Source organism: Falco peregrinus, chromosome 7 (genome assembly GCF_023634155.1).
Source record: "Falco peregrinus isolate bFalPer1 chromosome 7, bFalPer1.pri, whole genome shotgun sequence".
Lineage (NCBI taxonomy): Eukaryota > Metazoa > Chordata > Aves > Falconiformes > Falconidae > Falco > Falco peregrinus.
In genome coordinates, this window is record NC_073727.1 from 43,069,569 (window position 1) to 43,096,133 (window position 26,565).

The window sequence follows — 26,565 nt, forward strand, 5'->3', positions numbered from 1 at the left end:
GACTAGATCTGAGGATATAGCTTACAAGCAGTTGTGTCAAAATGATCCAAATTTTGCTTAGTGTAACACCTGTACTCCTACAAGTCTACAGTTTCTTACTCCCTGTCCCTGTCTGTGATGTGTTTTTAACAGAGCATACAGCTGTACCACAATCCTCAAAAGCTACATCATGTCAACAACAGAAAGAAATAAACGTACAACGGAAAAAATGACATGAAACAAGGAAAAAGAAAAGGTACTGGGAGTAGGTGACAGAGAAGAGGAAGGCTACTATTCAACAATTTTGGAGGTGCTTAACTCCGGGCACTTTCCACATAGATCTGACAGGCACAGAATGGTGCCATGAAACTGCCTCCAGCAACGGAATACATTTTCCAGCACATCACAGCAGCTGCAACGGCATCAATTCTGCTTGCAATCCATGTCCAAACAGAAAAGTTCTCAGTGGTCCTATTTCCGCATATCTCAAGGACTAATTAAATCCTCATTACTATCTTCTAATTATTCCAGTGCTCTGGGATTTCACTGAGCAAGTCCCCAATGGTGCATTAGATGAAAAGGGTTAAATAACCTGTGTTGATTTTGAGACTCCAGATCTGTTTCAGACCTTTAGCATATCATCAGCATTATCATGAATATTTAACTACGTACCGCTGTGAAAATTATAAGGGGAAAACAATTAAAGATTTTTTAAAAATTAATTCTGACCCATATACATTTGCACTAATAAATAAGGCTTCTTTAAGTATCCCCATTATGAGAGCACTTGCTAGAGTAATAACGTGAAGTCATTAACTGTTTCCATTAAATTCAATTGTTTTCAGGAGCTCCCAATTCACTATTTTAATATGAGACTCAAACCTGACATGTACATATCCAACTGCGTAAGCATGAAAAATACTACTTAAAAGTACGTAAGTTTGCTACGCTTTTTAAAACTTAGGTAAGGAACCATTCATTTCTTCAGGGGTAAAAGTGCCTATTTCAACATTATTGTGAGACGTATTATCCTATTAGTGTTTGCATAGGTGAGTATTCATATATGCAGACAGGCATCTCCATTAGGTTACAAAAGAAAACGTGGGAGTATAAGCTAATGCCCAGGATGGAAGGCTTCTTTTTCAGGCTGCAGCTTCAGAAAACTGGTTTAAGGGGTCAATTTGGATATGCTGGGTTTCTATTTGATCCATACAAATAACTTCCAATGCACTGAGCAATTCTAGCTACTAAAGTACATCCTCAAAGCATAGCTTCTAAAATCCAAACAGAGAAGTAGGTACAGCTGCATAGAGGGAACTCAAGCGACTGTGTACCTCCATTATTTGCCAAAGGGTTATGACAGCCATGGTATCACTGCTGCCCTACCTCTGGGGGCTGATGTGACTAAAGTTGATAAAAAGCTTTGACTTCAATGAACACAAAAAATCAAACCCCTATTCTTGATCGTTGTAAAGAAAAGCCTCAAGTAGCTATATCAGAAACAAAGAGCAAAATATGCATCCCCCCTCCCCCCAAAAGCACAGCAAGTTTCATTGACTAGCTTAATTAGTCATGACTACATTTTTATGCGGTATCCCCAAGTAATGGTAATCGATGGATTCAGCAGCAGTTAAATGCATATGTAGGTGAGCAGCTGTGGCCACTCCTGCTTCTCCAAGAGGCTTCTGACCCCAGCCCTGCACAGTCTGCTCCCTCTGTCTCCAGGGCTCTCTGGCTCCAACAGTCCATTAAGGTGTATGGGACTTACTTCAGGTCCCAGTAGTTTCAAAGACATGTGAGCTGAGACATAGGTTATGCACACAAAAGTCCATGCAATTTCTTATGGCCTTGGTAGTGTGTATTGGTAGAACTGAAAAGGTTTTATTGATTAGGCATCAAACAGCAGTGGCCAGTTACCGATTCTGGGATGAGAACAGAAGTGGGTTGCCTAGAATAGCATGCTCCATTTATGCTGACCCAGGTTGAAATGTCCTACAGCTTGAGCAGGATTTGAACAATTGGCAAATTGTTTTTAAAAAGTAAGCATTTCTGTGCTTATTACAAGAAGTATGAAATAAGCTATATGAAAAGCAAGCTGAAAAGCAAAAAAAAATCCAGTCCCCCAAGAAATTCCTGTTACTGTACACACATTAACACTCACCTCCTTCCACACACTGAATGCACGTGAAAATACACTCATTGCTTCATGCTGCACTGTATGACAGGGGATATATAGTCTTAGGCAGGCAAACATAAAAATCCCAGCTGGGTGCTGAGTAACCATGGAAAGTAGGGTAAAATATAATCAAACACTTCCATAATAAAATAAATACGTGTAAACTTAATGGTTCAAGGTAGTGGTTTAGTATCCAGAAGTGCTACAGCTCAGACTCCACCTGTCAATCAAGCTTCACAGTATCTGGTAAATAACATTTTTTTCAAGTATTGAGAGCAGACGATTCTGCTCAAGAAATTATTAGTCGTTTTCTGGTCATTCAATTCTCTCTCTAAACAAGGAAAGAAATGTGCTAAAATAAACAACATTACCTTATCCTATGGAGGGCCTCTGGGTTTTGCGTTTTCATTTCTTTTTTTTTTCTCTTTTCTTTTTTTTGGGAGAAACTGTATCAGTAAGCCAAGAGTTTAAATTACTGTAACAGATGCCTATGGATCAGGTGTCCTTAGCAGCAACGATTTTCTGCTCAGGTTTTTATCAGTAAATGACAACCACCTTCCCTTTGAGTCCCCATCACTCCCCCTCCTTCAAGTTCAGTGGAAACCAGTTCAAGCAAGCAAAGGAATCAACTAATGTAACAGCCTTTTTAAAAGGTGAAGTTTTCCATTTCAAAGGAGCCTCTAATCAATGACAGGGCACAAAAGGGAATGCACGCATGTTTATGCGTGTATAGCACAGACTTTAGAGAAGCTTTGGGGAACACGTTCTGCAAAATCAATATGACCTAGCTAGTTACAAATTTCATATCTGCTGCACGAAACAAATGGATTTCTTGTACAAGCTGGGTCATGAGGATCGTGCATATTACAAAAGATTTTGCATATGAAGAGTGCAAAACCAGCAACATTCCCAAACACATTTTCTCTAAGAACATACCCACAGTTCTCACCCCCCTGCACAGAGGAAGAACCAGACTAAATCAGTCTGTGAATTTCACTTGTCTCACTGTTATTTACTTCTTTCACTTCCCAGTTATGGCAACTGTCTTTCTCTCTTTTACTTTTGAACCCCCCTCTGCCTCTCCCAACCATACAATGACCCCCAGTTTTGTTCTACAGCAGCAACCCGGAGATTCAACTCTTCCAGCTCTGTCAGACCTTCCTAACTCATTCCCCAAAGACAGGTGAGGAATACACACTGCAGAAATAATTACTACTGGGCAGTGTAACGTTTTGTGCCAAGACCCAGTCACGCCAGGAAATGCACACATCTTTCTGAGATGCTTGGGTCTTCAAAGCCTCCATCTGATCCATTCCCACTGTCTTGTGACTTTCTATCCCACAAAGCCTCATGTATTTGTTATTGAGTACTGAGGTCATTCTTTTTTCAACGAAAATGTACCTTATTCTAAAAAAAAAATTTAAGGGGAAAATAAGTCCCTGCACTAACAACTGTGTATAAAGAATGAAAAGGAAACAAAACAAGTAAGTGGAGTGTGGAATTCTGTGTTTCATGTTCTCATTAATCAGCATTCCTGGAAGAGGGGACATCCAGCACAGAAAAATAGCAAAAATTAAGACTCTCTCCTCTTCTTTGTAAGTCCTCTTAGTTCCTCCTGGATGCTATCCCAGGATTTTTTCATTCTGTGAGTTCAACTTGTTTCACTGTGAGAAAACTTTTAGTATTTATGGTATCCCCATATGGTGCTACTTGGAATATTTCTGGTAGCAAGACATTTTAGGAGGGGCCTTTCACAAATAACTCCATGTTTATCACAGTTATCATGTGTCTGTTTTGCAAGCTTGTCACTGGCACGTTAACCACTGCATGGACTGGATGCCCAGTTTACAGCAGCTAATCACATGTATGGCCATGGATCAAAACTGTGACAACTGTCTTCTACGAGCTAGGGAGGACGGAGGTTACAGGAAAAGGGCTTGAAGTTTATAAACGGTAACATTAAGAAAAAAACCAATGCTCTGTTTATTTTTGTGATCACTTGCTAGGAAATGTTCTTTTAGAACAGTGCTGCTGCTTGCAAGGTTTTCCCTTGCAAGATTTCCAAATCTTTGAACTATTTGACCTAAATAGTTGATTTCCCTTTATATTTAAAGATACTTTTATTCTGGAACTGGCTAGAGGGCTAGCAATTGTACCCATGCAAAGACATCAGAGATGAGAATTTTAAGAACAGTGCAAAACTGCAGTGCTCGTAGCTAGTGCTATTTCTATACATCCTATTCCAAGACAGACAACGAAAAGTTGAATTCCCTAGGACATGACTCAAGTATTTACAGCAAACTGCCTTTTTCTCCGAGCATTCACTGTATTTTGATAAAGCCTTGTTTCCAATTATATTTTGGTAAAACCTGCTATTCAATTGCTGTTTCCTCAGAGAAGGAAACCCCCCGAGCATTTCACAATGAGGACTGTCATTATTTTCCCTCGGAAAAGAAAAGAAATATGAGGAAATCTCACACTGCTAACGTGCAACTTAAAATGAAGGCTGCATTTGGCACCAACTAAAGAACCCCACCACCTAACAAACCTCGGTCCTGTGGCATTGGTGACTGGCTCAGGGCAGGGTGGGAGCTGGATTCAGACTGGCTGCCAGGAGGCTGCGGTGGCATCTGACTGCCTGTAACACATGGAGAGAAAAGGGAAAACAGACTTGCTTTTAACATCGCAATGCACAAAACCAAGCCTTGCTGCATTTTTCAACCACTCAACATCAAAGTAAGTACCAGCTGTATAAGGAAAAGACAGAGCTCAACAGGCCTAGCTTTTTCCAGTTTTTTTCTTCCTTTTACCTTTTTTTTTTTTTTTTTTTTTGTGAAACCCATGGAGGAAACATGCATAAACATATTTAGCAACAGGCATGGCGAAATGTTCAATTTCGTATTGAGCGAGTTCCCAACCTCACTGACATGATCCAATTTATAGCTGCAAATCTCCTGACACATATTTCTGTTAGAGAGTTTAACAAAATCCAAGTCTGCTGAACAATAGGGCTCATCCTGCCGAGCTTAAACTGGCCTCCAGCCAGGCAGACATGGACTGCTGCCAGCAATATTACCAATGAAAAATTCAGTCAATACAAAAATGACTAACAACAACAATTTAAAAAGTATTTCAATGAATCAGTGGTTCTAATATTATTTGAATGTCCATGTAGAATATGGGAATAAGAATAATACGTAGGTGCACATGGTGAAAGTGAAGCATGTTTGAAAGAGATCAGACAGAAAAGGGGTATCTTATTATTCAAATAAAAGCAAAGGGAAGATATTTTCCTATTAAAATATCCACCCAGAACAGACAAACCCATTTTTACGGCCTTGTTCAAAAGAGACCCACACAGTTTTATCCACTGCTGTCTACCCACCCAAAGAAGTGCTGCCTGTGAGGCTCAGGACATGGAATGTTCCCTTTCAATACAAAGCAGGTGCTTATTGCACTGATGCAAGTCACTCCGCTGGGTCACCACAAGACTGTGTCGAGCAGGGAGGGTCCACTCTACCACCCTCCCACTGCACAACACCCCAACAGTGTCGTGCCTAACAGCCCACCTGCCACAGCCTGAGCAGGAGTAAGGAGGAGACCCAGCCATCGCCTGGACTTGGGACTCCTCTCCACTGCTGGTCTGAAACATGCCTGCTCCTGACAGCCCAAGCGGCTTGCAGACCACCTCAGGTTAGGCAGCAAATACATACTTTAAGCATTTAAGACACTGTAGCGACAAGCACAGTATAAACAGCAGTAGACAGATTTATATCTCTCATCCTCAGAAACTGCTCAGATTGTTTTCCGTTTGAAAGAAATGGAAAGAATAAAAACACAGGCAATAGATTTGTGCCTGCTGAGACTCATTTCCTCCCGCTCAGCAGCTGCCCCTCTGCAGTGGCGGGAGCAAGAATCCTGCGGCCAGTCCTGGTGCTGGGAGCTGGGTTGGTGGGGGGAGTGGGCAGCTGAGCCAGCTCTTTAGAGAGATGAAGGGCCCCAAGTTGGACGTAAACACAGGAAAGCTAAAGTGTCTGCTCTGCCCCATCCACTTCCCAGCCTCAAAGCAACTGGCTCTCAGCACCAACTGTAAAGAAAGGCCGGACTGATAAAGAACAAAAGAAAATCCATAAAACGTGGAGTGTAACCACTGCCTAGCTATTCAGATGAGGTGCATTTGCACTAAAGAACATGACAGTCAACATTACCAGGAGCAGCTGTGACAACTGTCTCAGAGATGCAAATGCTGGACTAGAGGCAGAACTGCTCCTCCAAAAGACCAAACATGCCACTCAGTGCCTGAGGCTTTGGGATCCAGGGCCCATTCATGAACTCTAAGGCATATGACAATAATATTCTGGCTTATGTTTTGATGCCACTCAAGAGCGGGCTATGGAGACAGTAAGTGCCTGCATTATAACGAACGCTTTCTGCTTGACAGGAAGGATTCAGTGACTCAAGACTGTACACAAACAGCAATTCCATGTTATTAACACAGGGCACTGCCACTTTCACTGTGTATGCCCGAGGCACTGCTATCAGACAGAATACTGCAAGTACATCTGAACCATCTGAGAATTTTACAAATACAAATACAAAATTAAAAAAAAAAAATTAAAAATAAAGGCAGGGGTAGTCCTGACTGCACCACACAGCTCCCAGTGGGATTCTCCTTTAGATGGAGGTTTGGCAAACTTTGAGAGACGTTCATAGTGCCTGGAAGATCTATGCTAGGCCACATAGTTCGAATACATTTATACATGGTCTTTAATTTTTTTACATTAATAGTAACTTCAGCTACCTGGCAGTAGCCCTATCCTGCACAGGCAGACATGCAAGCATGGACTGGGAAAGTCAAAGCCTAAAACAGTGCATGTAGGACCAGTTACAAAGAAATCATTTCCATTTGCATCCTTAGCGAATACAGACTCAGGAGTTTCGTGCATTCACTGCAATTATCAGCCTCTGCAAACATTAACACTATTTTATTAGCTCACTTTTTTAGGTTTAATTCTGATTTTTTTCACAAAGGAATACCATTTTGTAAACAAGACCAGCAACACATACTCTTAACAAGTAATGAACTTGCAAGAGAAGTAGCCATTATGCTAATTATCAGTGGGTGCTACAAATTATCCAGGTGTGGGACATGAAAGTATGGCATCAAAATGTTTTCAGTCAAACTGTCATTTTATCCTTCCAAGTGATCTGAAAGGTAAAAGGAGGTTAAGCACCCAAATACCTTTGAAGACTTGAACTGAACTCTTAATTTGGGTATCTAACTCCTATTGATTGGGAGCTGATGACAGGACTTTAAAAACCTTTGAAGATCCTGTCTGCCATGCTTTTAAAGTTTCTTTGTCATGAAAAGAAATGACCTTAAAGATTTTCCATTTCTTTTCTTTAAATGATATTAATCCTTCTCTCTTTCAACCAGTATCCTAGTTGGAATTCTTGAAAGACACTTTAAATAATACATGAACACACTCTTCTATTTTATTAGGGAAGGAAAATTTCTACAAATGGAAAACAAACTCTTTTCTTTTAAAAGATAATTTCTATGGCTATTTAAAGGAGGGAAAAAACCCCAACAACTCCTTTCACTGACAGACTACTGCCTCCTTTGACACAATGACACACAGATTGAACTTTAAACAGGGATAACCTTTCCCCATGTTCTGCACAATATTGCTGCCACACTGGTGAGATACTCCACCTGCCAAAACTTATGCAAAGTGAATACAATGGATGTTACACAGTATTTTTATCGCAGCGAATACAATAATGCATGTTAAAAGGATAAATGCTGCCACACTAGTTCTTTCACCTAGATTTATCAGAGGAGCAAAATGGTATTCAAATTTATATAGCTATCTTGTAAAATTAGTTGTTAAAACTACCAAAACCAACAGCCTACATGTCTGCTATTTAAAAAAAACCATCAGTTTAACAGGTGGGAGAATTTAAAAATGCTTCATAGCACAGTTGTAAGCTAGTTTTCTATTTTTTAAATTATGTTAGATATTCTTTTAAGTATTCTGCGTGAGACTTTGAAAATCTGTGCTTGAAACAGAGTCAGGACAGACTGAATCGCACCTTTGGAAAGGATGGACTGAGAAAAGTACTACATGGCGACTGCATTATGACCACAGCCATGAAATCTGCAGTTAAAGTGTAAAAAGTAAATTCCTTAGAGCCAACATAGCAAGAAAGAGCAGACCTTTGATACCCTGCTGAGAAGGGTCCTTACGACGAATTACAGCCCAAATCAGTAACATTTAGAAACACGCAGAGGGCTTTATGCTCCCATCACTGTAGTCACACCAGAGGATGCTCAGTAGTGGTACCCTGCACCAGTTGGACCACACCTCACAGAACTGTGCCTGAACAGCTGAATTAAGAAAGCACTTCAGTGATAACAGGTTCCCCCCTGGGAAATTACTAGTTAAGGAGGGAAGGTGGGATAACAGCAAAGGAATTTTAAGATGCCTTGAGGAACCGGGAAACAGGAGGGTGGGTGGGGGACTGATCACAGCCTGTGTTAAACGGGGAACATTAGGCTGGAGGAATGGCATAAGTTTAAAAACTTGTGGGTTGTCTTTGGGGCAATTCTCAATCTAATTTAGGAATCAAGAGTCAGGACTGGATTAATGACATTGGCTGATTACAAAGCAGGCAATCTTAGTAAATACAAAAGATGATCAAAATACTGTGTAAGAAACTGGACCACCTTTTGGGTTGGAGTAACAAATATGTAAACATTTATACTCACAGACCAGAATAACTGAAGAGCAGTAGGGTTGTCAGTTAGAAATGGGAGAAGAAAAGGAAGGAAAATCTGACCATATTTGTTGACCTGCAAATGGTGATAACCTAACAAAAGGTTATAAAAATCCTTTGATGTCACCCTGAATCAAACAGATTTATTATTAGGATGAATTAGAAGAATTGTTTCCAGTAGAGGTAAGGACACATAACTGCATTGCTGATGTGTGTCACTGGTGAGCCTCCTCGCAGACAAAACCAGAAAGCCTAATGCTAACTGGAATGGGAACCAGGAAGAGCTACCAGCCTGATGTGACAGGAGACTGAAAGAGTATTATTTAGCAAGGCAAAAAATAAAGCTGTGATTTTGTGACTTTTTTGAAAAAATGTATTTGTGGTTTACTATCAGGGAGGAAAAAGCACGATGTTTAGAACGATAATTAAACCATTACTGGAATTTGAAACAACTACCTTTCAGGAATAATGAGGTCCAGGAAACCTAGTGATTAAGATGAAATCTGATAAAATAATGGGATTACATCACACAGTTGATGTGACAATAAAGGTTCACAGACCAGAAGGGACATTCTGTGTCTCGGATCCCTGCATCAGAAATGAAAGATCATAAATAGGCTTCTATTTGAGATTGTTTTAAATGAGCTTTTCAGGAAATTGGAAGTGAGGTGCAAATGACCTCAAAGGAAATAAATTTTTCTATGGGTAGTATAAAGGGCAACTGGTCATGTGGTTTGTGTTATCTCTTTCATCTTACAAAGCCTATATGACCCCTTAAGAATAAGGATTATTTTCTTCCTTAATTTATGCATTGTGGCCAAGCTTCCTGTTGTATCAATAGTATTTTTTAAACGATTTATTCATCCTGGTAAAAAGCAAGGGTTGCTTACATATCCCCCCAAAACTAAGATGTGTATATACAATATTAAAACCTTCCTTGTATCTGTATAGTAACCTAAGTGCAGATGCTTTAAAAGGCCAGCAACAAGAGGACCCTTTCAGATACAGCAGCTGTGGCCCCGCTGAACTGCTCTGGGGGAGAAATACAGAGTCCAGTGCACTCAAACGAAGCCTTCCGGCTGTGCTCAGCTCCACGCTGCAGCTAATAACCCCTTGCTAGCAACAGCAATGCTGGTAATGGACTGCCGCCTGCTCACTGAGGCCATTTCCACCTCTCCAGCCTGGGAGCCTGGGACCAAACCTGGAGCCCTCCCACCTTGGGATGCTTTTGGTGGCTGGCTGCGTGGCTTGCTGAAGGTGAGATCGCAAGTGGCCGATTTGTTCTGCCGCAGCAATGCAAAGCTTCTGTAAACACGAAGATTATCAACTTCAGCCAGATTTATGGATACTCCGCATGACAAAAAGTTGGCAAGATTGTTGTTGGGCCTGGCCCTGATTTTCCGTATTACCTCTTAAATGCATCATGCTCCAAAGACACAAGATGCCCTAACACACACAAGTATTCACAATCCACATAAAAGCAACAAAAGGTAAAAACCTCACTTCTCATAAAAGAATGTAATTCTCAGACTACTAATCATTGAAAGTTACACTCTATCTTCTTTTTCATATTTGTGTTACATTTACCATAACAAGGACAGGCTGTGAGCAAGTTTCAGAGATGTCACTGTAACCTAAGTGCTAAATTGCTCTAAAAGCTCCATTAAAATATGCAACACTGAGCTAAGATGGCCTGCAGAACCCTAGCTCTGACTTTTCTCCACACACATGCAATAGCATAAACATCTTAACTTCATGACCAGAAGCTACTTGTTCGACATGATATAACATTTAATTCAAAGCAAAGCTGACACTGACAGGATGAGGTAGTCAATATTTTGCTTCATGCTCATCATTCAGCATGTAGTCCCAAGGTATTACTTATGAAACACCATCCAAATGTCACCCTTACTACAGAATAATTCAATATATTATGGACTTCTTTAAAGAAAATAATTAAGTAGCTGAAACTGGGGTCTGCCAAATTAGGCATCCAAGTTTCACTCCCAGTTGTGTAACCTCTGAGTAAGGTATGAAGACTTCTAACAAATACCCTGGAGTATAAAGTGAAATAATAGTTAGTGCTGCCTAAACTGATAATGGGCTGAGTGGCAAGGGGCAGGAAAGCAAATATATTGCCCCCCCAAGGCCAAAACTCACTTTGCTTGGGAGGGGAAGGGAAGGTGGCAGCAGACACTGCAAGAGGGTCTGTTTATCCGTGCCCCATCCAGAAGACACCTCTGCATTTGGACTGAACTAAGCTCCACAGCACCACAGCATTTTTTCCTGAGATTCTGGCAACAAGCCCAAAGCAAGCTGTCAATGGAAATCTTCAAAAGGCTGCGACTCACCCGAATAATGAATGGATTTCCAGTAGGCCACAGCAAGTCTGCCTGAGGACTATTCTTCTCCAAATTTCAAAATCCTGCTGCAAACCAGAAAGGCACTAGAGCTCCTCAAAATTAAGGCTGCATTGTTTATTTATTTATATAAGCGAAGGCATGATTCAGTCTAAATCTAGGGATCACTGCTTCCCTACCCTCAGCAACACCCACTCCAGACCTGTAATTTCACTTTACAGTTATAAGAAGTTTCATTTTTGTGGATCAAATTCTTTCCGCTTTCACCTCTGCCTAACTCTGCGTTCATTTAATGCATTATTTCCATTAAGCTTGGTAGAGTTCCCAGCCCAGGGTATTTCTGCTGGAGGCTGATCCAGAACAGCGCAGCCCAGGATAGCAACCAGTTAAATCTTTTCTAATCCCCACATTCAGAAATGGTGGCTCACAGCGGCTGGCATGCAGGAACTGAATAGAGCAGGCAAGCTCGTATTTCTCTCACCAGGCCAAATTAATAAAAACAAAACCTGATTTCTCCTTCTCATTTCCCTATTCTTCCTGCTCCTCAATATTTTTCCTTTTTCAAACAATTTTTGTTGGTTTTTTTTTTGTTTTTGTTTTTTTTTTGTTTCAGAAGCTTAATATTTGGCTGCCTTCTGAAGAAATGGGCACAGTGACAGATGAAAGGCCGTATTCATCGCCTAATTCAGAATAGGGAAAAACCGACTGCTGTGCATTTAAGATTCTAACAACCTTGCAATTTTGTACAGCCATTTTCCCCAACCCGCTCTTTTGAAGAAATCTGCTTTTATTCTGTTAATAACTAACCACAGTTGCAGCAGCATGGATCCGATTAGCAGTTCTTACGCTACAAAGCCGGGGGGGAGGGCTATGAACAGGGTTGCCAATTTGTCCACCTGGGTCCCCAGGAGAAAGATTAGATGAGGCGCTTGCTCCTTTCTTCACCACTCGCTCGCCGCTCTGCACTAGACAGACCTCTTCAAAGCTCAGCCACTGACTTCATTTTTTTTTCTTTCGCTAAAGTCTCATTTAACCACCCCTCCACATGTTTTGCACTCTGTGTCACCGCGTCCCTCCAAAGCGATGGTGTGAATTGGGATGAGAGGGGCTGGGAGAGGCTGCAGCCGCAGCTTGCCTACTGCTTTCCCTCACACCTCTATGGGGCCTCTGAATTGTTTTTAGATTTTGTAAATTATATTTTCTTAAATTCGTGCAAACCCTTGGAAAAAAGTGTCTATGTTCTTTGGGGAACAATCCAAACCCTGTAACCATGCTGTATTTTTTTATTCTGTCCTTTTAAGCCTTTGATAAAAAATGACAGCTTTGCTTGCATTTAGACCAAAGTAGAAGATTGCAAAGGGTTGTATGGATTTAGTAATTTGTAATTACTTGGGACACAACATTACATGTTTGCAAATGCAAAAAGATATGCTTTGGCTGCAGAAAAAAACATTCTCAATTTCTTTATAAATGTCAATTAACCGGAATATAAAATTATAATTGATGCAGGTGGTAAATATCTGAAAGTGCCTAGCAAAGGACAGGGTAGTATTTCTTCCTTATATCTGGTTCATTTCTTCCTTCCAGAAACGAAACCTACCCTGCCACATACCTGAAACTTAAAACTTCAGAATTCCATTTAGGGAGTTAATCCAAGTTCCAAAAGGAAGAATTTCTCATTATCAGTGCTCATTCTCTACACTGCATTTATAACTATAAGGAGAGTTTTCCTCTAAGCTGTTCCTCATTGTGTCTACTGTTTTTAAGATCCTTAGAAGCACAAATGTAGCAGACATACACTTCCAGTATTTACCACTTAATAACCACCTTAACTCCTAATTTTAACATCGCCAAGTTCTAACAAAACCATGTATCAGCTTTCATTTATAATAGTTATGATGTGAAAACATGCAAGATGCCAAAGAAAGGGTGAATGTGAACTGCAATTGCGCTTTCTTATCCGTATTTCTTTTCCTTTGATTCAGCTACATATAAGAACTGCTCAGAACAAATATTCATCGTCAGGTGGCATTAACTCGAAAGACCAGCAGCAATGGAGTTTCACTCCTCCCTGCTCCTCCTGACTCTCTCAAGCTCAGGCAAGCAGGTGGAAATTGGAGCAGTGCTGCTATGTGGCGATTAACTATTTTGCTAGTCCTGCCTGCTGCTTCTCATACTAGTCCACCACTTGTGATTAGCGGGCATTACAGTACCAAAATGTACATACTGTCATTAATGCCATCCTCAAAAGGAACAAACTTTTAGATAATCTAGTTTTTCTTACTGCATTATATTGCACATTACACAGCTCTGGTCTCAATGGTTCTCAGGGATGGGGAAGAAAAGGGCAAGTTGAATGCATAAAGAGTAAAAGCACCTTGAGGCAAACCCACTTCCAAAAACCATTTGGTGGGTCTGATCTTCCTAGAAGAAAAGATCTATCATGCCATATTTCATCTTGCCCGACAATGATAAGCTCCAAAGACCAGTGCAGAAGCAGAGCAATTCTTCATGTATTTTTAATCAACTGAGAACTTTGATCTGGTAAGCTTCCTCTGCAAGGTCACACACACCACGTGCGGCCACGTGCCTCTCATGCAGTTTGCGAACACCAACTTCCATGTCAGCTTCTGTTTGGAAGGGGGAGTATCAACGTTAGCAACCCCTGGTTATATCACTTATAAACATGCAGATGTGGATTATTAAAGATTAATGCATTTTGGGATTGGTGTCGGCATTCCGTTTGTCTCACGCCGAAACCAATTCTGTTCTTCATTAGTCAACGACAACCCACATCACCCTGTTGTGGAAGAGAAATCAAAGGTGCAAGCATGAATTGAGAATAAGTGATGAAACTGATTACTAAGAAACTTAACGGCTGTAATCAATCAACACATCACAATAATTTGAGTCCACTGTTATCTGGAGATGAGGAACAAACAAAAAAGCTCACCACGAGAGTGAGTTCTTTTGTGTTTGCTTTCTAAAAACCTACTTTGCAATTTGACTTCCCTATCTACCTACACAGCGATGCTGTCAAAAGGGCTGTTTGACTCTTTCAAGCCACAGCTCAACCTGCATGAATTCTGTCCCTAAGGAGGAGAGAGAATATCTTGCTTTTCATTAATTTTTAAAAACGTTATTATCTAGAGGTAGTGAAAATGTTCTTTTGAGGCTAAATGGCTATTTTCCAGCTGCCCCAGAATTAATTCAAGCCATATTTGCAATTGTTCAGGTTCCTTCTTCTAAGGAGGGAGACGCCACGTATCCATCTAGTCAAGTCTGACACTAACTATGAAGCATGACGGCCGTTTTAAATATCTCTAATGGCAGTGATACAGAGTCCACTGAAAAACTGAAAACTGCAATAGCCTACTCCATCGCAGAAACCAAACCACTTAAAACATTTATTTTATCTAGGTATAACAACCATCTGTCAACAACAACAAAAACATGCTGATGGAAACTGAGAGACTTTTCCCATTTGCTCATCAATCACTGCTTAGTATTGCAAAGGACGAGGGAGTGAAAGACAACCTTTTAATTTATGATAATACGCAAATTAATGCTCTATTTGGCAACACGAAGAAGGGAAGAGAATCTATGTTTGTGATGCCCTATTTGGCAACACAAAGAAGGAAAGAGAATCTGTGCTTGTGTAGCCAAATAATGACTGAACAAAAAAACCCGAACATTCAAACCCAAATATACACTGTATTAAATTTCTTGGAAAATACGTGAGTTCAGCAAAAAAAGTTAGAAATGCACAGATTAATGATTAAATGTAAACACTAATTGTCCAATGATGGCCTTAAACTATACATCTAAAACTAACAACAAACATACCTGTCAAATCTTGGCGGCTGCAGTTAAGAGTATTTGAATTTTGTTACGTGAACCAGAGCACATGCATAATTATGCAAAGATTTTAATTGGATTTCAACAGCAGTCATACTCTAGGTGGATTTGTACTAGCACGGGGCTACCAATGACTCACACAGCTACAAGACGTGGCCTGCCATACACATGCTGCCACGGCGTGCGCAGCAGCAGATGCCCTGCCGCACTGGCTGTTTGGCAATCGCCAGCATGGTGAAAACAGGCCTGGCAGGAATCAACAAAGAGGACAAACCTGGTACGGGGCAGAGCACAGCTATGGGGATGTGAACGCTACCTATCTGGCTGCCTGGGGGAGGTTTACATTAAGACTTCACAGGGTGCTGGACAGCCCTCGGTGCTGTGCGCCCTGGACCCTGCACGATATTCAGTCCATGGGGCAGAAATGTTCAACACTGGCTTAGACAGCAATTAAACACTGAAACTGAAATGGGTAACCATGAAATATAAATACCGATAACCAGATATTAAGCAACTGAAAACACTTAAAACTAAAACCTAAAAACAACCCCTAAAAAATAACCACACAGGGCATGCTGGGTTTGGTAATTTATTTTTTTTCTATCTGATGCTTAAATTAGAGCTGATGAAAAACAGCACGTTGATGACGCTGGAATATGAAACCCTCTACTGTCAGGAAAATCTAACAGAAGGAACTTGAACAGCATGTCTCTGTCTCACTTCATCTCCTGCACCTGTTCTGGGAAGACCACCTCTGCAGAGAAGGATACCTCCCTGATCTCTCCAGCCAGACTGTGAGTATAGCAGCAGTTTGTGAGCACCTTTTATAGCAAGGGCTCTCCTCAAGAAACTAGACTGAGACTATTTAGTTATTTCACAAAGCCTTGAGACAACAGATTATTCATCAGTTGTGACCTGGGCCAAATTCTAATAGGTATCACAGGTTAGATGCTCCATATGCTAGAAACAATGCCTCAACCTAGAGTGCCTTACAATTTGCTTATTTTTCCTCTTCTCAAAAGACAGAAAACCTCTAAATGTTGTTCAAACCCTTCAAAAGAAAGGGTTTTGAACTACTGCTATGTGAAACATTCATGTATTTAATTTGTAAGAATTCTAGATTTGCAAAACTGCTGAATAGATGTTTTGTGCACTAGCAGTGATTAAGAACATAGCTACGTCAATGGCACTTTGTGTTCTGTTTTTTTTCTGGTCTGGATGCCAATAAACAGCATGCATCTTCCTTGCAACAAGCTGTTGCAAGATTTTTGCCTCCGGAGAAGCCAAGGGGGAAACATTGATAGATGTGTTAAAATAATCTTTCTGGACAGGGGGATCATATCCATTTTACAAGGATACAAGCCCCTTTCTTCTTTTGTAATTATTTTAGGGTAACTGTAAAACTTCAACAAAAAATATAGTATTATAAATTCACAGAATCATAGAATGGTTTGGGTTGGAAGCCACGGGCAGGGACACCTTCCACTAGACCAGGTTGCTCAAAACCCCATCCAACCTGGCTGGCCCTGAATATTTCCAGGGACGGGGCATCCACAGCTTCTCCGGGGAGGCTGTTCCAGTGCCTCACCACCCTCACAGTAAGGAGTTCCTTCCTAACACCTAATCTAAATCTATCCTCTTTCAGTTTAAGGACATTCTTCCTTGTCCTATCACTATGTGCCCTTGCAAAAAGTCGCTCTGCAGCTTTCTTGTAGGCCCGCTTTGGGCACTGGAAGGCTGCTCTAAGGTCTCCCTGGAGCCTTCTCTTTTCCAGGCTAAACAACGCCAACTCTCTCAGCCTGTCTTCATAGCAGAGGTGCTCCAGCCCTCTGATCATCTTCATGGTTCTCTTCTGGACTTGCTCCAACAGGTCCATGTCCTTCTTATGTTGGGGGCTCCAGAGCTGCATGCAGTACTCCAGGTGGGGTCTCATGAGAGCGGAGTAGAGGGGAAGAATCACCTCCCTTGACCTGCTGCTGGCCACGTTTCTTTTGATGCAGCCCAGGATACTGTTGGCTTTCTGGGCCAGAAACCAGGTCATGTTGAGCTTCTTGTCTACCAGCACCAAGTCCTTCTCCTCATGGCTGCTCTCAATCTGTTCTCTGCCCAGCCTGTATTTGTGGTTGGGATTGCCCTGACCCACGTGCAGGACCTTACACTTGGCCTTGTTGAACTTCATGAGGTTTGCACGGGCCCACCTCTCAAGCCTGCCAAGGCCCCTCTGGATGGCATCCCTGCCCTCCAGCATGTCAACCACACCACGCAGCCTGGTGTCGTTGGCAAACTCGCTGAGGGTGAACTCAATCCCAGTGTCCATGTTGGCAACAAAGATGTTAAACAGTGCTGGTCACTTTCCATATGGTAGTCTCCTATCCTTCAAATAATGTTTGAAAAGAGTCCATGCTGTGTAACGTACCGGTAGTGGTGGTCAATGGAGTAAGCATGTGGAATAGCTCAATCTCAAGCAAAAGATTTTTCCAAATTCTTGTTTAAAACAAGATCGGCCTGATCAGCTTGTCTTACTGCAGCTGCTTCTGGTAACAGTTCAACTCTTAGGCTTCTCCTTTTACAAGATATGAAAGGAAGCATCGCTCCCCTACTCAGATTTTTGCATTAAAATGTCCTTTTGGACTATGATAGACTATTGCTCGTTTTTTAATTCTCTCAGTATTTTAGCCACTCTAGTCCATCCACACACTGACTAACATGCACACCAAGGCAAGATTTCTTGTTACAGCTTTCTCTGGGGACCCCACTCCCCTCTTGTTTCTTTTTTGCCTGGAGTGCTAGCTGTAATTCTGATGGGTCTTGAGTTTCAAGCTAGCTACCTGATCCATACAGGTGGGAAGACCTCCCCGTCTACAGAGAGTAGAGTTCACCACTGAATGGAACACATCCATTGACTCATATAATTATCACAATTAAAAATTTGGGGTCTTTTCAATCAGAGGATAGTGCTGACCACTGGTTCGCATAAATTACGATGACTTGCAATAACATTCCTAAGTGGGAGTATCCACACATGGATTTCTTCCTGATAATTGTAACTCCAGCTGTATATCCAAGCTCCTTGGTGAAAGAAGACATCAATACAATTGTAATAAAAACAACAATGCAGTTGATGCTTAACACAGTGAAAATGAGCTTTCTGTTCAGAAAGTAACTGTAACGTACGGAAAGTGCAAGTCAAAATACTGATTACATGAAAAAATTCTTTTACGTATTTCTAATGACGGCATTTGCTATTCATTACTAGTATAGTGTACTCTTCTATACATCTAAAAATTGCTGCAGAGACTAGACTCTATTAACTCATATAAAATCTGCTTGTCCATCATGGGTTAAGGGATTCCTGGCCTATCAGCAATCTTCCACAGAACTCTTAATACAAAAAAAATTTGCTGCTTACACCGCAAGGGAGAAAGAGCTGACAAAAGCCTTTGGCCAGTGAGATCAAAATTGGGGATGGGGGGAGAAAGGGGAGGTTAGCTTATTTACATTTTTGCTTTGTTAGTAAACTGGAATGGTTAGAGCTGGAGGGAAAGAAAAAAAAAACACAGAAAGAGAGAGAAGTTAAATTAACAGCCACTAAATCTTCTGGCAACAACAGTGCATTTTGATGATGTGCTGCGTCAGCTTCCACTAATGGTTTAGGGTTGAATCAGGCACAGTTCAAGACCCAAAGCAGTGCAGGGCATCACATCTCATTCTTCGGAAGAACACGTACCCTAATTATGAAGATGGCTACAAAATAAAGAGATCAGGATTTCTGGCAAAGCAGAATAATGATCTACTTAACAGGAAATCAGAATGCATTCTGAATCTGTAAAAATCATAAAAGAGTGGGATTTCAGTCCTGTAATGAATGTGCATCTAAATGAGAGGTGTTACTGTTCTGAGAGAAAACTATGTTTCTGAACAAAACCCGTCAAAGTTGCTTTTCTGCTCTTAGGGGTTAATCTCCCTGGTCTATTCCAGTACTGCAAATGGAAACAAAGGCTGTATATGTGTGTGCCACTTACCACAGAAAATATCTGTCCAGTGTTTCAGAGAGCACAGGAAGGAAATGCCCACTGAGCTAGGGACGTGCCAATGTCAGTGCTGTCTGTGCCAGTCCATGCCTGTGAAATCCACCGAGTGCGACAGAAAGCAATGTGGGGTGGCAGGCTTGCAGCGGGGTGGGGAGACAGCTTAAACAGGCAGTGGAAGAGAATCAGCCGTTTGGGAGGTTTAATAGGGGGCTGTTTGTTTGTCTGCCCTTTTGATGTTAAATTAGTCTCCAAATTTGTTGCAAGGAAGGAGGCACTGGGAAAAGGATGCTTCTCTTCCAGTAAACCCTGAGAAAGCAACACCTTTATTTTAATGGCCTTCCCACCAAGAACCCCCTGCAACATTTTGGCTTTCCCTAGCCATAGCTATCAGCAACACAACAGCTGCTCATTTTACAATGACTTGCTGGAGAGAGAATGATTGAAAGAGCCAATCTATGTCACATGGAGAAGCTGTGGCACAACATCGCAGGAGGTAATAGGAGAGGAATGAGGTCAGAACAAACAAGGGTAGGGTGAGAACAGAGAGGAAAATAGCAGCGAACAAAATTATTAAAGGCGAGATGCTGCACTACACAATCTATGTCTAAAAACAGCCACAACCTGAATGCTGCAAACAGCTACAGAAACGCAAACAAGCTCTTTGTTACTTTTTCATAGGGTCTTGTGAATATGGCTGATGAAAAAAGCTACCGAAGTCCCAGTAATGAAGCACAACGGTGGGAACAGACCTAGGTGACAGCACAGTCTAATTCATACGGCCTGAAAGCCCCAGCACCCAGCCGTGTCCCACTAGTCACAGGATTTTAAATAGCAGCCTTGCCTGTGTCACTTTGTAGCTTGAGAAACACGGCAGCAGCACCAGCAGCAGCAATGCTACCGGCAGCTGCCCAGCTCCCCTCCGGAGAGAGCTGCATTAGCTTATGCCTGGGAGTTCACCTTTAGCAAAAGAGCTGCAGGGACCACGAGCTCACCCATGCTGGGGAAACAGTGGTGGGTGATTTTGATTTAGCGCCATTCATAAAAATCTTTCCTGAGGAAAAGTTGCTTTTGTGTTATGGCAGCAGACCAGAAAACCACCATGCAAAATGGTGGCACGGTTTGTATGAAGAGGCAATACTTTTCACTAGTTCAGCAACAAAAAATGAGCTTTTGGGCTCAGCTGAAGTGATGAAGCGACTCTGATCCTGACCTTTGGGCCCACAGCCCTTCTATTTTTAGCCCGCAGAGATCAATTGGTTTCATAAAAGTTATTACTTTCCCATACACACTGTCCTATTCCCAACCTTATCTATCATGGCTACAGTAAAGCTATTTGCAATGTCACAACATTCTTTCCCTATTCAGCAATCAGGCTGCTAAAATGCCAATCCATTTACCTGCATGAATCTGCCTGTGGGAAAACGTTCCTCTTTCAGCTGGGTGAACTATCTGGCTTCACTCAACAACAGGGATGGGCTTCTGCACCACATGCTGGGAAATATGCTGCAAACACAAAGCTACCATACTGCACATAATGCAAATATTCCAGTCCTGCTGCTGTCCCTGCTATTCCTGCCCCACCTGAGCACATGCTGCCAGTTCGAGCGCCTGGAGAAGGAAGAAATAACTGCAGGGCACGCAGGCAGCGTCAGGGCTGGACATGCTCAGGCCACATTTAGTATGCAACATTCCTGCATGCACTGAGCTTATTCCCCTTTGCTTATCCAGTTTAACCTCTGTATACAAACAGGCATGTATACTTTACACAGATACCTTTGTACTGAATACCAAAACACACGCTACTCACTGAATTTTAACCTGCATTTGGTTTACAGCACATTTAAATGAAAAGGCATTACTGCTTTTGTTTCTTTTAACTGAGCTTCACGTTGGGGTTTTTTTGTGGTTTTGTCAGCAACTGATGTTATCCCTGGGGTAATGTCAGCACTCTCCAACTCTTAGGAATTTCCCTAGTATTCAAAATGTCAGAGAACAATCAAAAACTTAAGCATCAGCAAGAGAATAAACTTATCTGAAATACCAAATACACATTGCTGCCTGACCCCTTGCAAGTAACATGCCAGATGAGTGGGGAGAAGGTAAAAACTGGAATTAATGCACATGTTTTTTTTCTTCTGGGTATCTTAACAGATGTCCACAAATTTGTGAATGTACACAAATGACTGTGTGTCATACTCTATGTGGCACAACAAAGCAAGTGGCAAGCATGCCACTGGCATTTCAATTATTACTGGTGTGGCTGGATTCCTAGTAACTTCTTGACCTTTGCAAATATTACAAAATATCTGATACAATATTCTGTACTCATGTCCAAAATTACATTATTACAATATAGGGTTGGAAAATCTCTGCCTTATCCTGTGGGTCTGAAACCACCATACAAGTTCAAGAGCCAAAACCAACAAAAATACACAGTAAAACCAGAAAAGGGACCCTGTAAATAATAGAGAGAAATATGTGACAGATAGATGACACACGAACCAAATACAAAAATTATGATCAAGTATTTGCACTGGTAGATGGTTAGGACATTTTTCAAACACACATGCTGAGTCAAGTTCAGAATTCTGAGTGCTCCAAGCACTTGGCAGCTGAAGTTTAGACGGAATTTACCCCTGCTTTAAGCACACATTTTTTGCAGAAAAAGGCCCTGAAAATGCAGGATTCTCAGAAAATAAATGAATTTGCAATACAGGAGTATTTGTTTATTTAATAAACCCCTTTATTGGTTTAATTTGGTTCGTCGGAACAAACTTACCTGGAATACTCGCTGGAGAAATGGGACCAGATCTTGACTGGTTGCTTCCAACAGGAGAGCCTACAGGGGAAGGTGATGGGCCCCCGGGGATGCCAGAGAGATGTGGAGAAGCATGAGGGGAGAATGGAGACTGTGCAGGGTTGCTCTGCTCCCCTTGGCTGCTCGTAGAGCCTGACGCACTAACAGCTGAGCTCAGGGTTGCTTCGGTTCCAGTCGGCAAGTCGTCAATGGATCCAGATAAATCCTGAGGAAAAAGGAAAAAAGAACATAAGTCGTCATATGAACTAACACACAGGCCACAGGACTCGAGAGCTGGCAAGGTGACAAGGTCCACTTGTTTACTTATTTCAGCAGATAACTAAGAGGTTGTCTTTACTGTTGGTTCATGCAGTTAAATGATGGCAGAAAATTAGGATAGTATGTACAATTCTCCACTTGATCTCCAATTCTTTCAGAAGAAGAGCAAGCAAGGGCAACAAATGAATTGGAACCAAATTCACTCAACATTGAATTTAACCTCTTCCATCTGGATTAAGCTTTCAAAATTAATCCCACAAATTCTGCCTGAGCATACTAAAACTAATGAAAATGATACATCAGTTTCACTTTCACATAGTATTTCATTTTGGGGTTTGCTACCATTATAATCACAGCTTATATACTTCACTTTTTAAACTATCACCAAAACCAGAGAAGGGTGTAAAATAAGCAGCCCTTCTAACACTCACACGCAGCTCTTTTACCTTGCAGGAGACACAAGAAGGGGGCTCTGCCCCCAGCAGCAGCACAGGACCTGCTGGCTACCCCAGAGCAAGGAAGGCTGCTACTCTATTTCCATCAGATACCAGTGCACAACTCAAGAGTTTCTCTTCAACTTTATTTGAATACTCTGTTAAACAGTTGCTCCCTTTCCATTCACAACTGCTATATTTTCAATGAGAAATCTCCTCTGTACATCAAAGCATGTCTGAATTCTAACTACGAATTGCTGGGCATATTCCCTAAAGCTGTAACATGGGAGTTACACTGGTCTTCATATCTGTGGGAGTAATTTGGTTTTTTTAAATCACTGTAAAATCAGATATGAAAAAGCAAGAATGCTGTGACAAAGCAAGTGCATGTCTCTTAACTGTCAGGAAAAACGTTAACTCCTAGGCATCACAGGAAAATCTCATACAAACTGAAAAGCACAAAGATAGCCGTGCTTCTGTGACTATTGACAAGGCACAGGTTAAGGAGCCACGTTACTATTTCCATCAGCAAATTAAAGTGTAACGAAAAGGCCGAGAGCTACCTCACATATAAAACAGGTTATTAAGTGACCTTTGAGGCTTCCAGTAACTGGGATGACTTTGGCTGATACTGACTTCACTTGTCTGGCTCATGCAAGTGGCTATAACGTAGACAAGGCGACCCGTTGTCCCAGTAGCACAAAAGGAACTGGGCTCTGCCTAAGCAATGAGCTCAGGAAGCAAAGCCTTACTGCTGCCTGATTTACGTAACAAGAAATAAAGTTATTTTAAGAAGTTACAGAAAGCTAGATGAAATGCAAAATGTTGTATTTAGAGTAAGAGTCCTGCCCAACGCTGACTACCTCTGTTAGGAGGGAGGCTCACAGCTAGTTTGCCCCAGACAGACAGTCAGCCTTCCAAGGCATGGAAAGAATAGGGTTAACAGTTTAAACTCCAATAACACTCATTAGAAGCCACCTAGAATGCTAGATGTTATTCCTCCCTGTGCAAAAAGGTAATAATACAACCCACCCGATTTAGCTCTCTGCAGAATACCTCGTAGACCTTGTTTCCAATGAATTTCCATGAACACTTCAAGCACAACTCTCACCACAGGTTCATTTTGCTTTTTCTGACAAGCACAAAATTATTGTACATGTATTTCATTAGGGATATTAAAAACAAAAATTACGTTTGAAACTTAAGTCTATGTGTGGACTCTGCATTCATTCAAGAGTACATATCCAGATCCCTACAAATGGAAATTTAATTGTGAAATGGGCAATAAACTATTTTTGTTGTTTCTTTTTCAAAACTATTAACTGTAGAAACTATAAACAAGAAATAACACCGTTTGATACTGTATAGAGCAACGCTAGAGATTTTTCACAGTAGAATGTATCTGGCAAACAGGTAAGCAATTATTGCTTTTTCATACATAACATGGTATTCTTCTAAATGGAATCAAATCGCTGCTGTCATGATGTGTAACAAATGCTGCAGGAAGTGCTGATAAAACAAATGCTGCTGAAAAGCATATAATAAACCCCTGAAAACTGAATGTAGCAGAATATAGCCTATTCTAAAGGAATACAAATTCTGAGTAAAAAACCAGATAGGCACCCAACTGACAGAAGATACAGAAAACACAGGGGTTTGTGTTTAGAATATCAGTTTTTAAAAGGGTGTGTGGATTAAAGCTTTCATTTGTTTCAGCAAGCCATCAAGTACTTGAAAAACAAACTCGCCAAAATAACAAAAAGCCATGAAGCAGTTACCACTGTCCGTGATTAAATTATTTGTTGTTCAGAGACCAAAGCAAACCCTGACTACTCCCCAAAGCATCTCCCCAGCTTGCCAAGTGTGCACATGGGGAAGAACTTGGGGACAGGAATGAAGCTGACTTTTCCCATCAGGGCCCATCTGACTTCTCCAGCCTCCTGCCAGGGCGGAGTGACTGATGAGTTCCAGGCATTTCCTCAAGTGCCTGCTTTCCAGGGATTTCCTCACCAACCTGACGCAACTCCTTCACAAGGCGGAAAGAAAGAGGAAAGCTTGCATGATGCCAGTCTATTTAAAGAGCAGAGCCACAAAGCGCTCCCACAGCTGATGCAGAGGGAGCAGTCAGGCGGGCTCAGCAGACCCGTGATGCCTTGCACTCACTCCTCATGTGTGCTTAGCATAAGCACTGGGTTCTCTTCCCTGGGCTGGGGAACTTGGCAATCAACTCATCTGCCAAGGATGCTACAGTAGCATTCATTCATCAGACCCATCATAAAAGCCCATAATGAGGTTGCTCTCAGGATGGCATGAAAGGCTGTTGCCTATCTAGATGCCTGGGCTGTGCTGCATACCTTTACTTTGTGTTACAGCGGGCTAAAAGGAGAAGTACCCTTTGCAAAGCATTCCTTTGTATTTTTTGTTAACATACTCTTTGTGGCCTTACCTAGTCTTCTAAGGTAGAAGGCCTGAGTAGGCAAGCAACTGGGAAACCTCCAGCACACAAATGCTTTAGAAACACCTCTGTTATCCACAAAATCTAATTGGGAAATTAAAGAGAAGGAGAAGAAAGACTTTCTGTGAAGCACCTGGACAGAAAGAGCAGAAGTCGACTTACTGTTCTCCTATTATCAGTATTTTAATGCTTGCTTTTACCTCAGTTTAACAGAACTGTAATGAAGTCATGTGCAATCTCCACATCACAAACATTTACTTATATATAAAATACTGTACATGTACACATTACATACGTAAATCACATGGAACTACTTGCATTTACTTAGCCTATCCATATGTAAAGCTATTAAAAAGCCTACTAATAAGAGAAATTCACAGTGGTTTAAGCATACAGCCTAGTTAACAAAGAAGCTCTGTAACTAATACTCCTCTAGAGGACAATTTAGTCAGCAGGGCACCAACTCTATTCTTCTTTTATAAGTACTATCAGATCTATGATGCCTGTAAAGAACAGAGAGACCTTACTTACTGCATCTCATTCAAACCAAGGCACCTTCAAGCTACAGTGCTTCCATTTATCTTGTTGGAAAGTTGGCAGGTTAGGTAATTGCCAGGATTCTTTTAAGGGGCTGAAGTCCCCATACCCTAAGGCATGACTTAAATTTTGCCTCTTTTCAGAGGCTTTTTCTGGAAAGCACTCTTTTCTTCCAGTAAAATGTAGCAAGTCTAGAATTACCAGAAATCTCTTGTTTCTTGTAGAGTGATCTTATTATTCTTGCCTATGGTATTGGTATGACTGTATTTCCAAATGTAGCACCGAATCTAAGAAAAAATGAAGGACAAAATAATTCCGCCCCCCCCCCCCCCCCCCCCCTCACAAATCCATATTACAGTTCTGTATACTCAGTGTCAGATTTACATCCTGTATTATTCTGGCATGTGGCTGGAATTTCCTAAGTTCATTTCTAGATAATACCTTGATTACAAACTGAAATGTCCCTGTGCAGGATTTATCTCTCTTACCAGTTTTATCTCCGACTATCTTAACTTCTAGCCTCACCTTTCACCCATGAACAACCTTTATTCTTGTCCTTCTGACAAGTACAAGAGCTAAAATGAACAGGATCACATTGTGCTTGGGATTATAATGTTGTGCCTTCCTGGTGGTATGATCTTATCAGACCGACAGGAGAGATACTTTTGAAACAGCACACCAATTTACTATTGCAACACAGCCAGCAAGGAAGGAGGAAGCAAACTCCTTATACAGAGTCAGGAAACCCAAAGTTACAAAGAGCACAAGAAAAAAAAAAAAAACAACTCACCCTTATATAGTATAATAATGTTAACTTACTCTAGGAATACACCTAGACCCAATAAACAGCGAAAAGGAAACTACAGTAACTCGGTAATA

The 26,565-nt window shown here is 41.3% G+C and overlaps 1 protein-coding gene across 15 annotated transcripts in view; it reads right to left on the bottom strand.

Moving 5' to 3' along the window:
- ARID1B (AT-rich interaction domain 1B) overlaps window positions 1–26,565 on the bottom strand; it is a 335,994-nt gene that overhangs the window by 78,819 nt on the left and 230,610 nt on the right. For 14 of the 15 annotated variants that reach the window (XM_055810916.1, XM_055810915.1, XM_055810912.1 and 11 more), the window contains 2 exons: window positions 21,964–22,207; window positions 4,704–4,793 (listed from right to left, as the gene is read on the bottom strand). In XM_055810916.1, the coding sequence (XP_055666891.1) occupies window positions 4,704–4,793; window positions 21,964–22,207 (334 nt within the window). The remainder of the gene's footprint in view (window positions 1–4,703; window positions 4,794–21,963; window positions 22,208–26,565) is intronic. The other variant, XM_055810908.1, reaches the window with a different exon arrangement.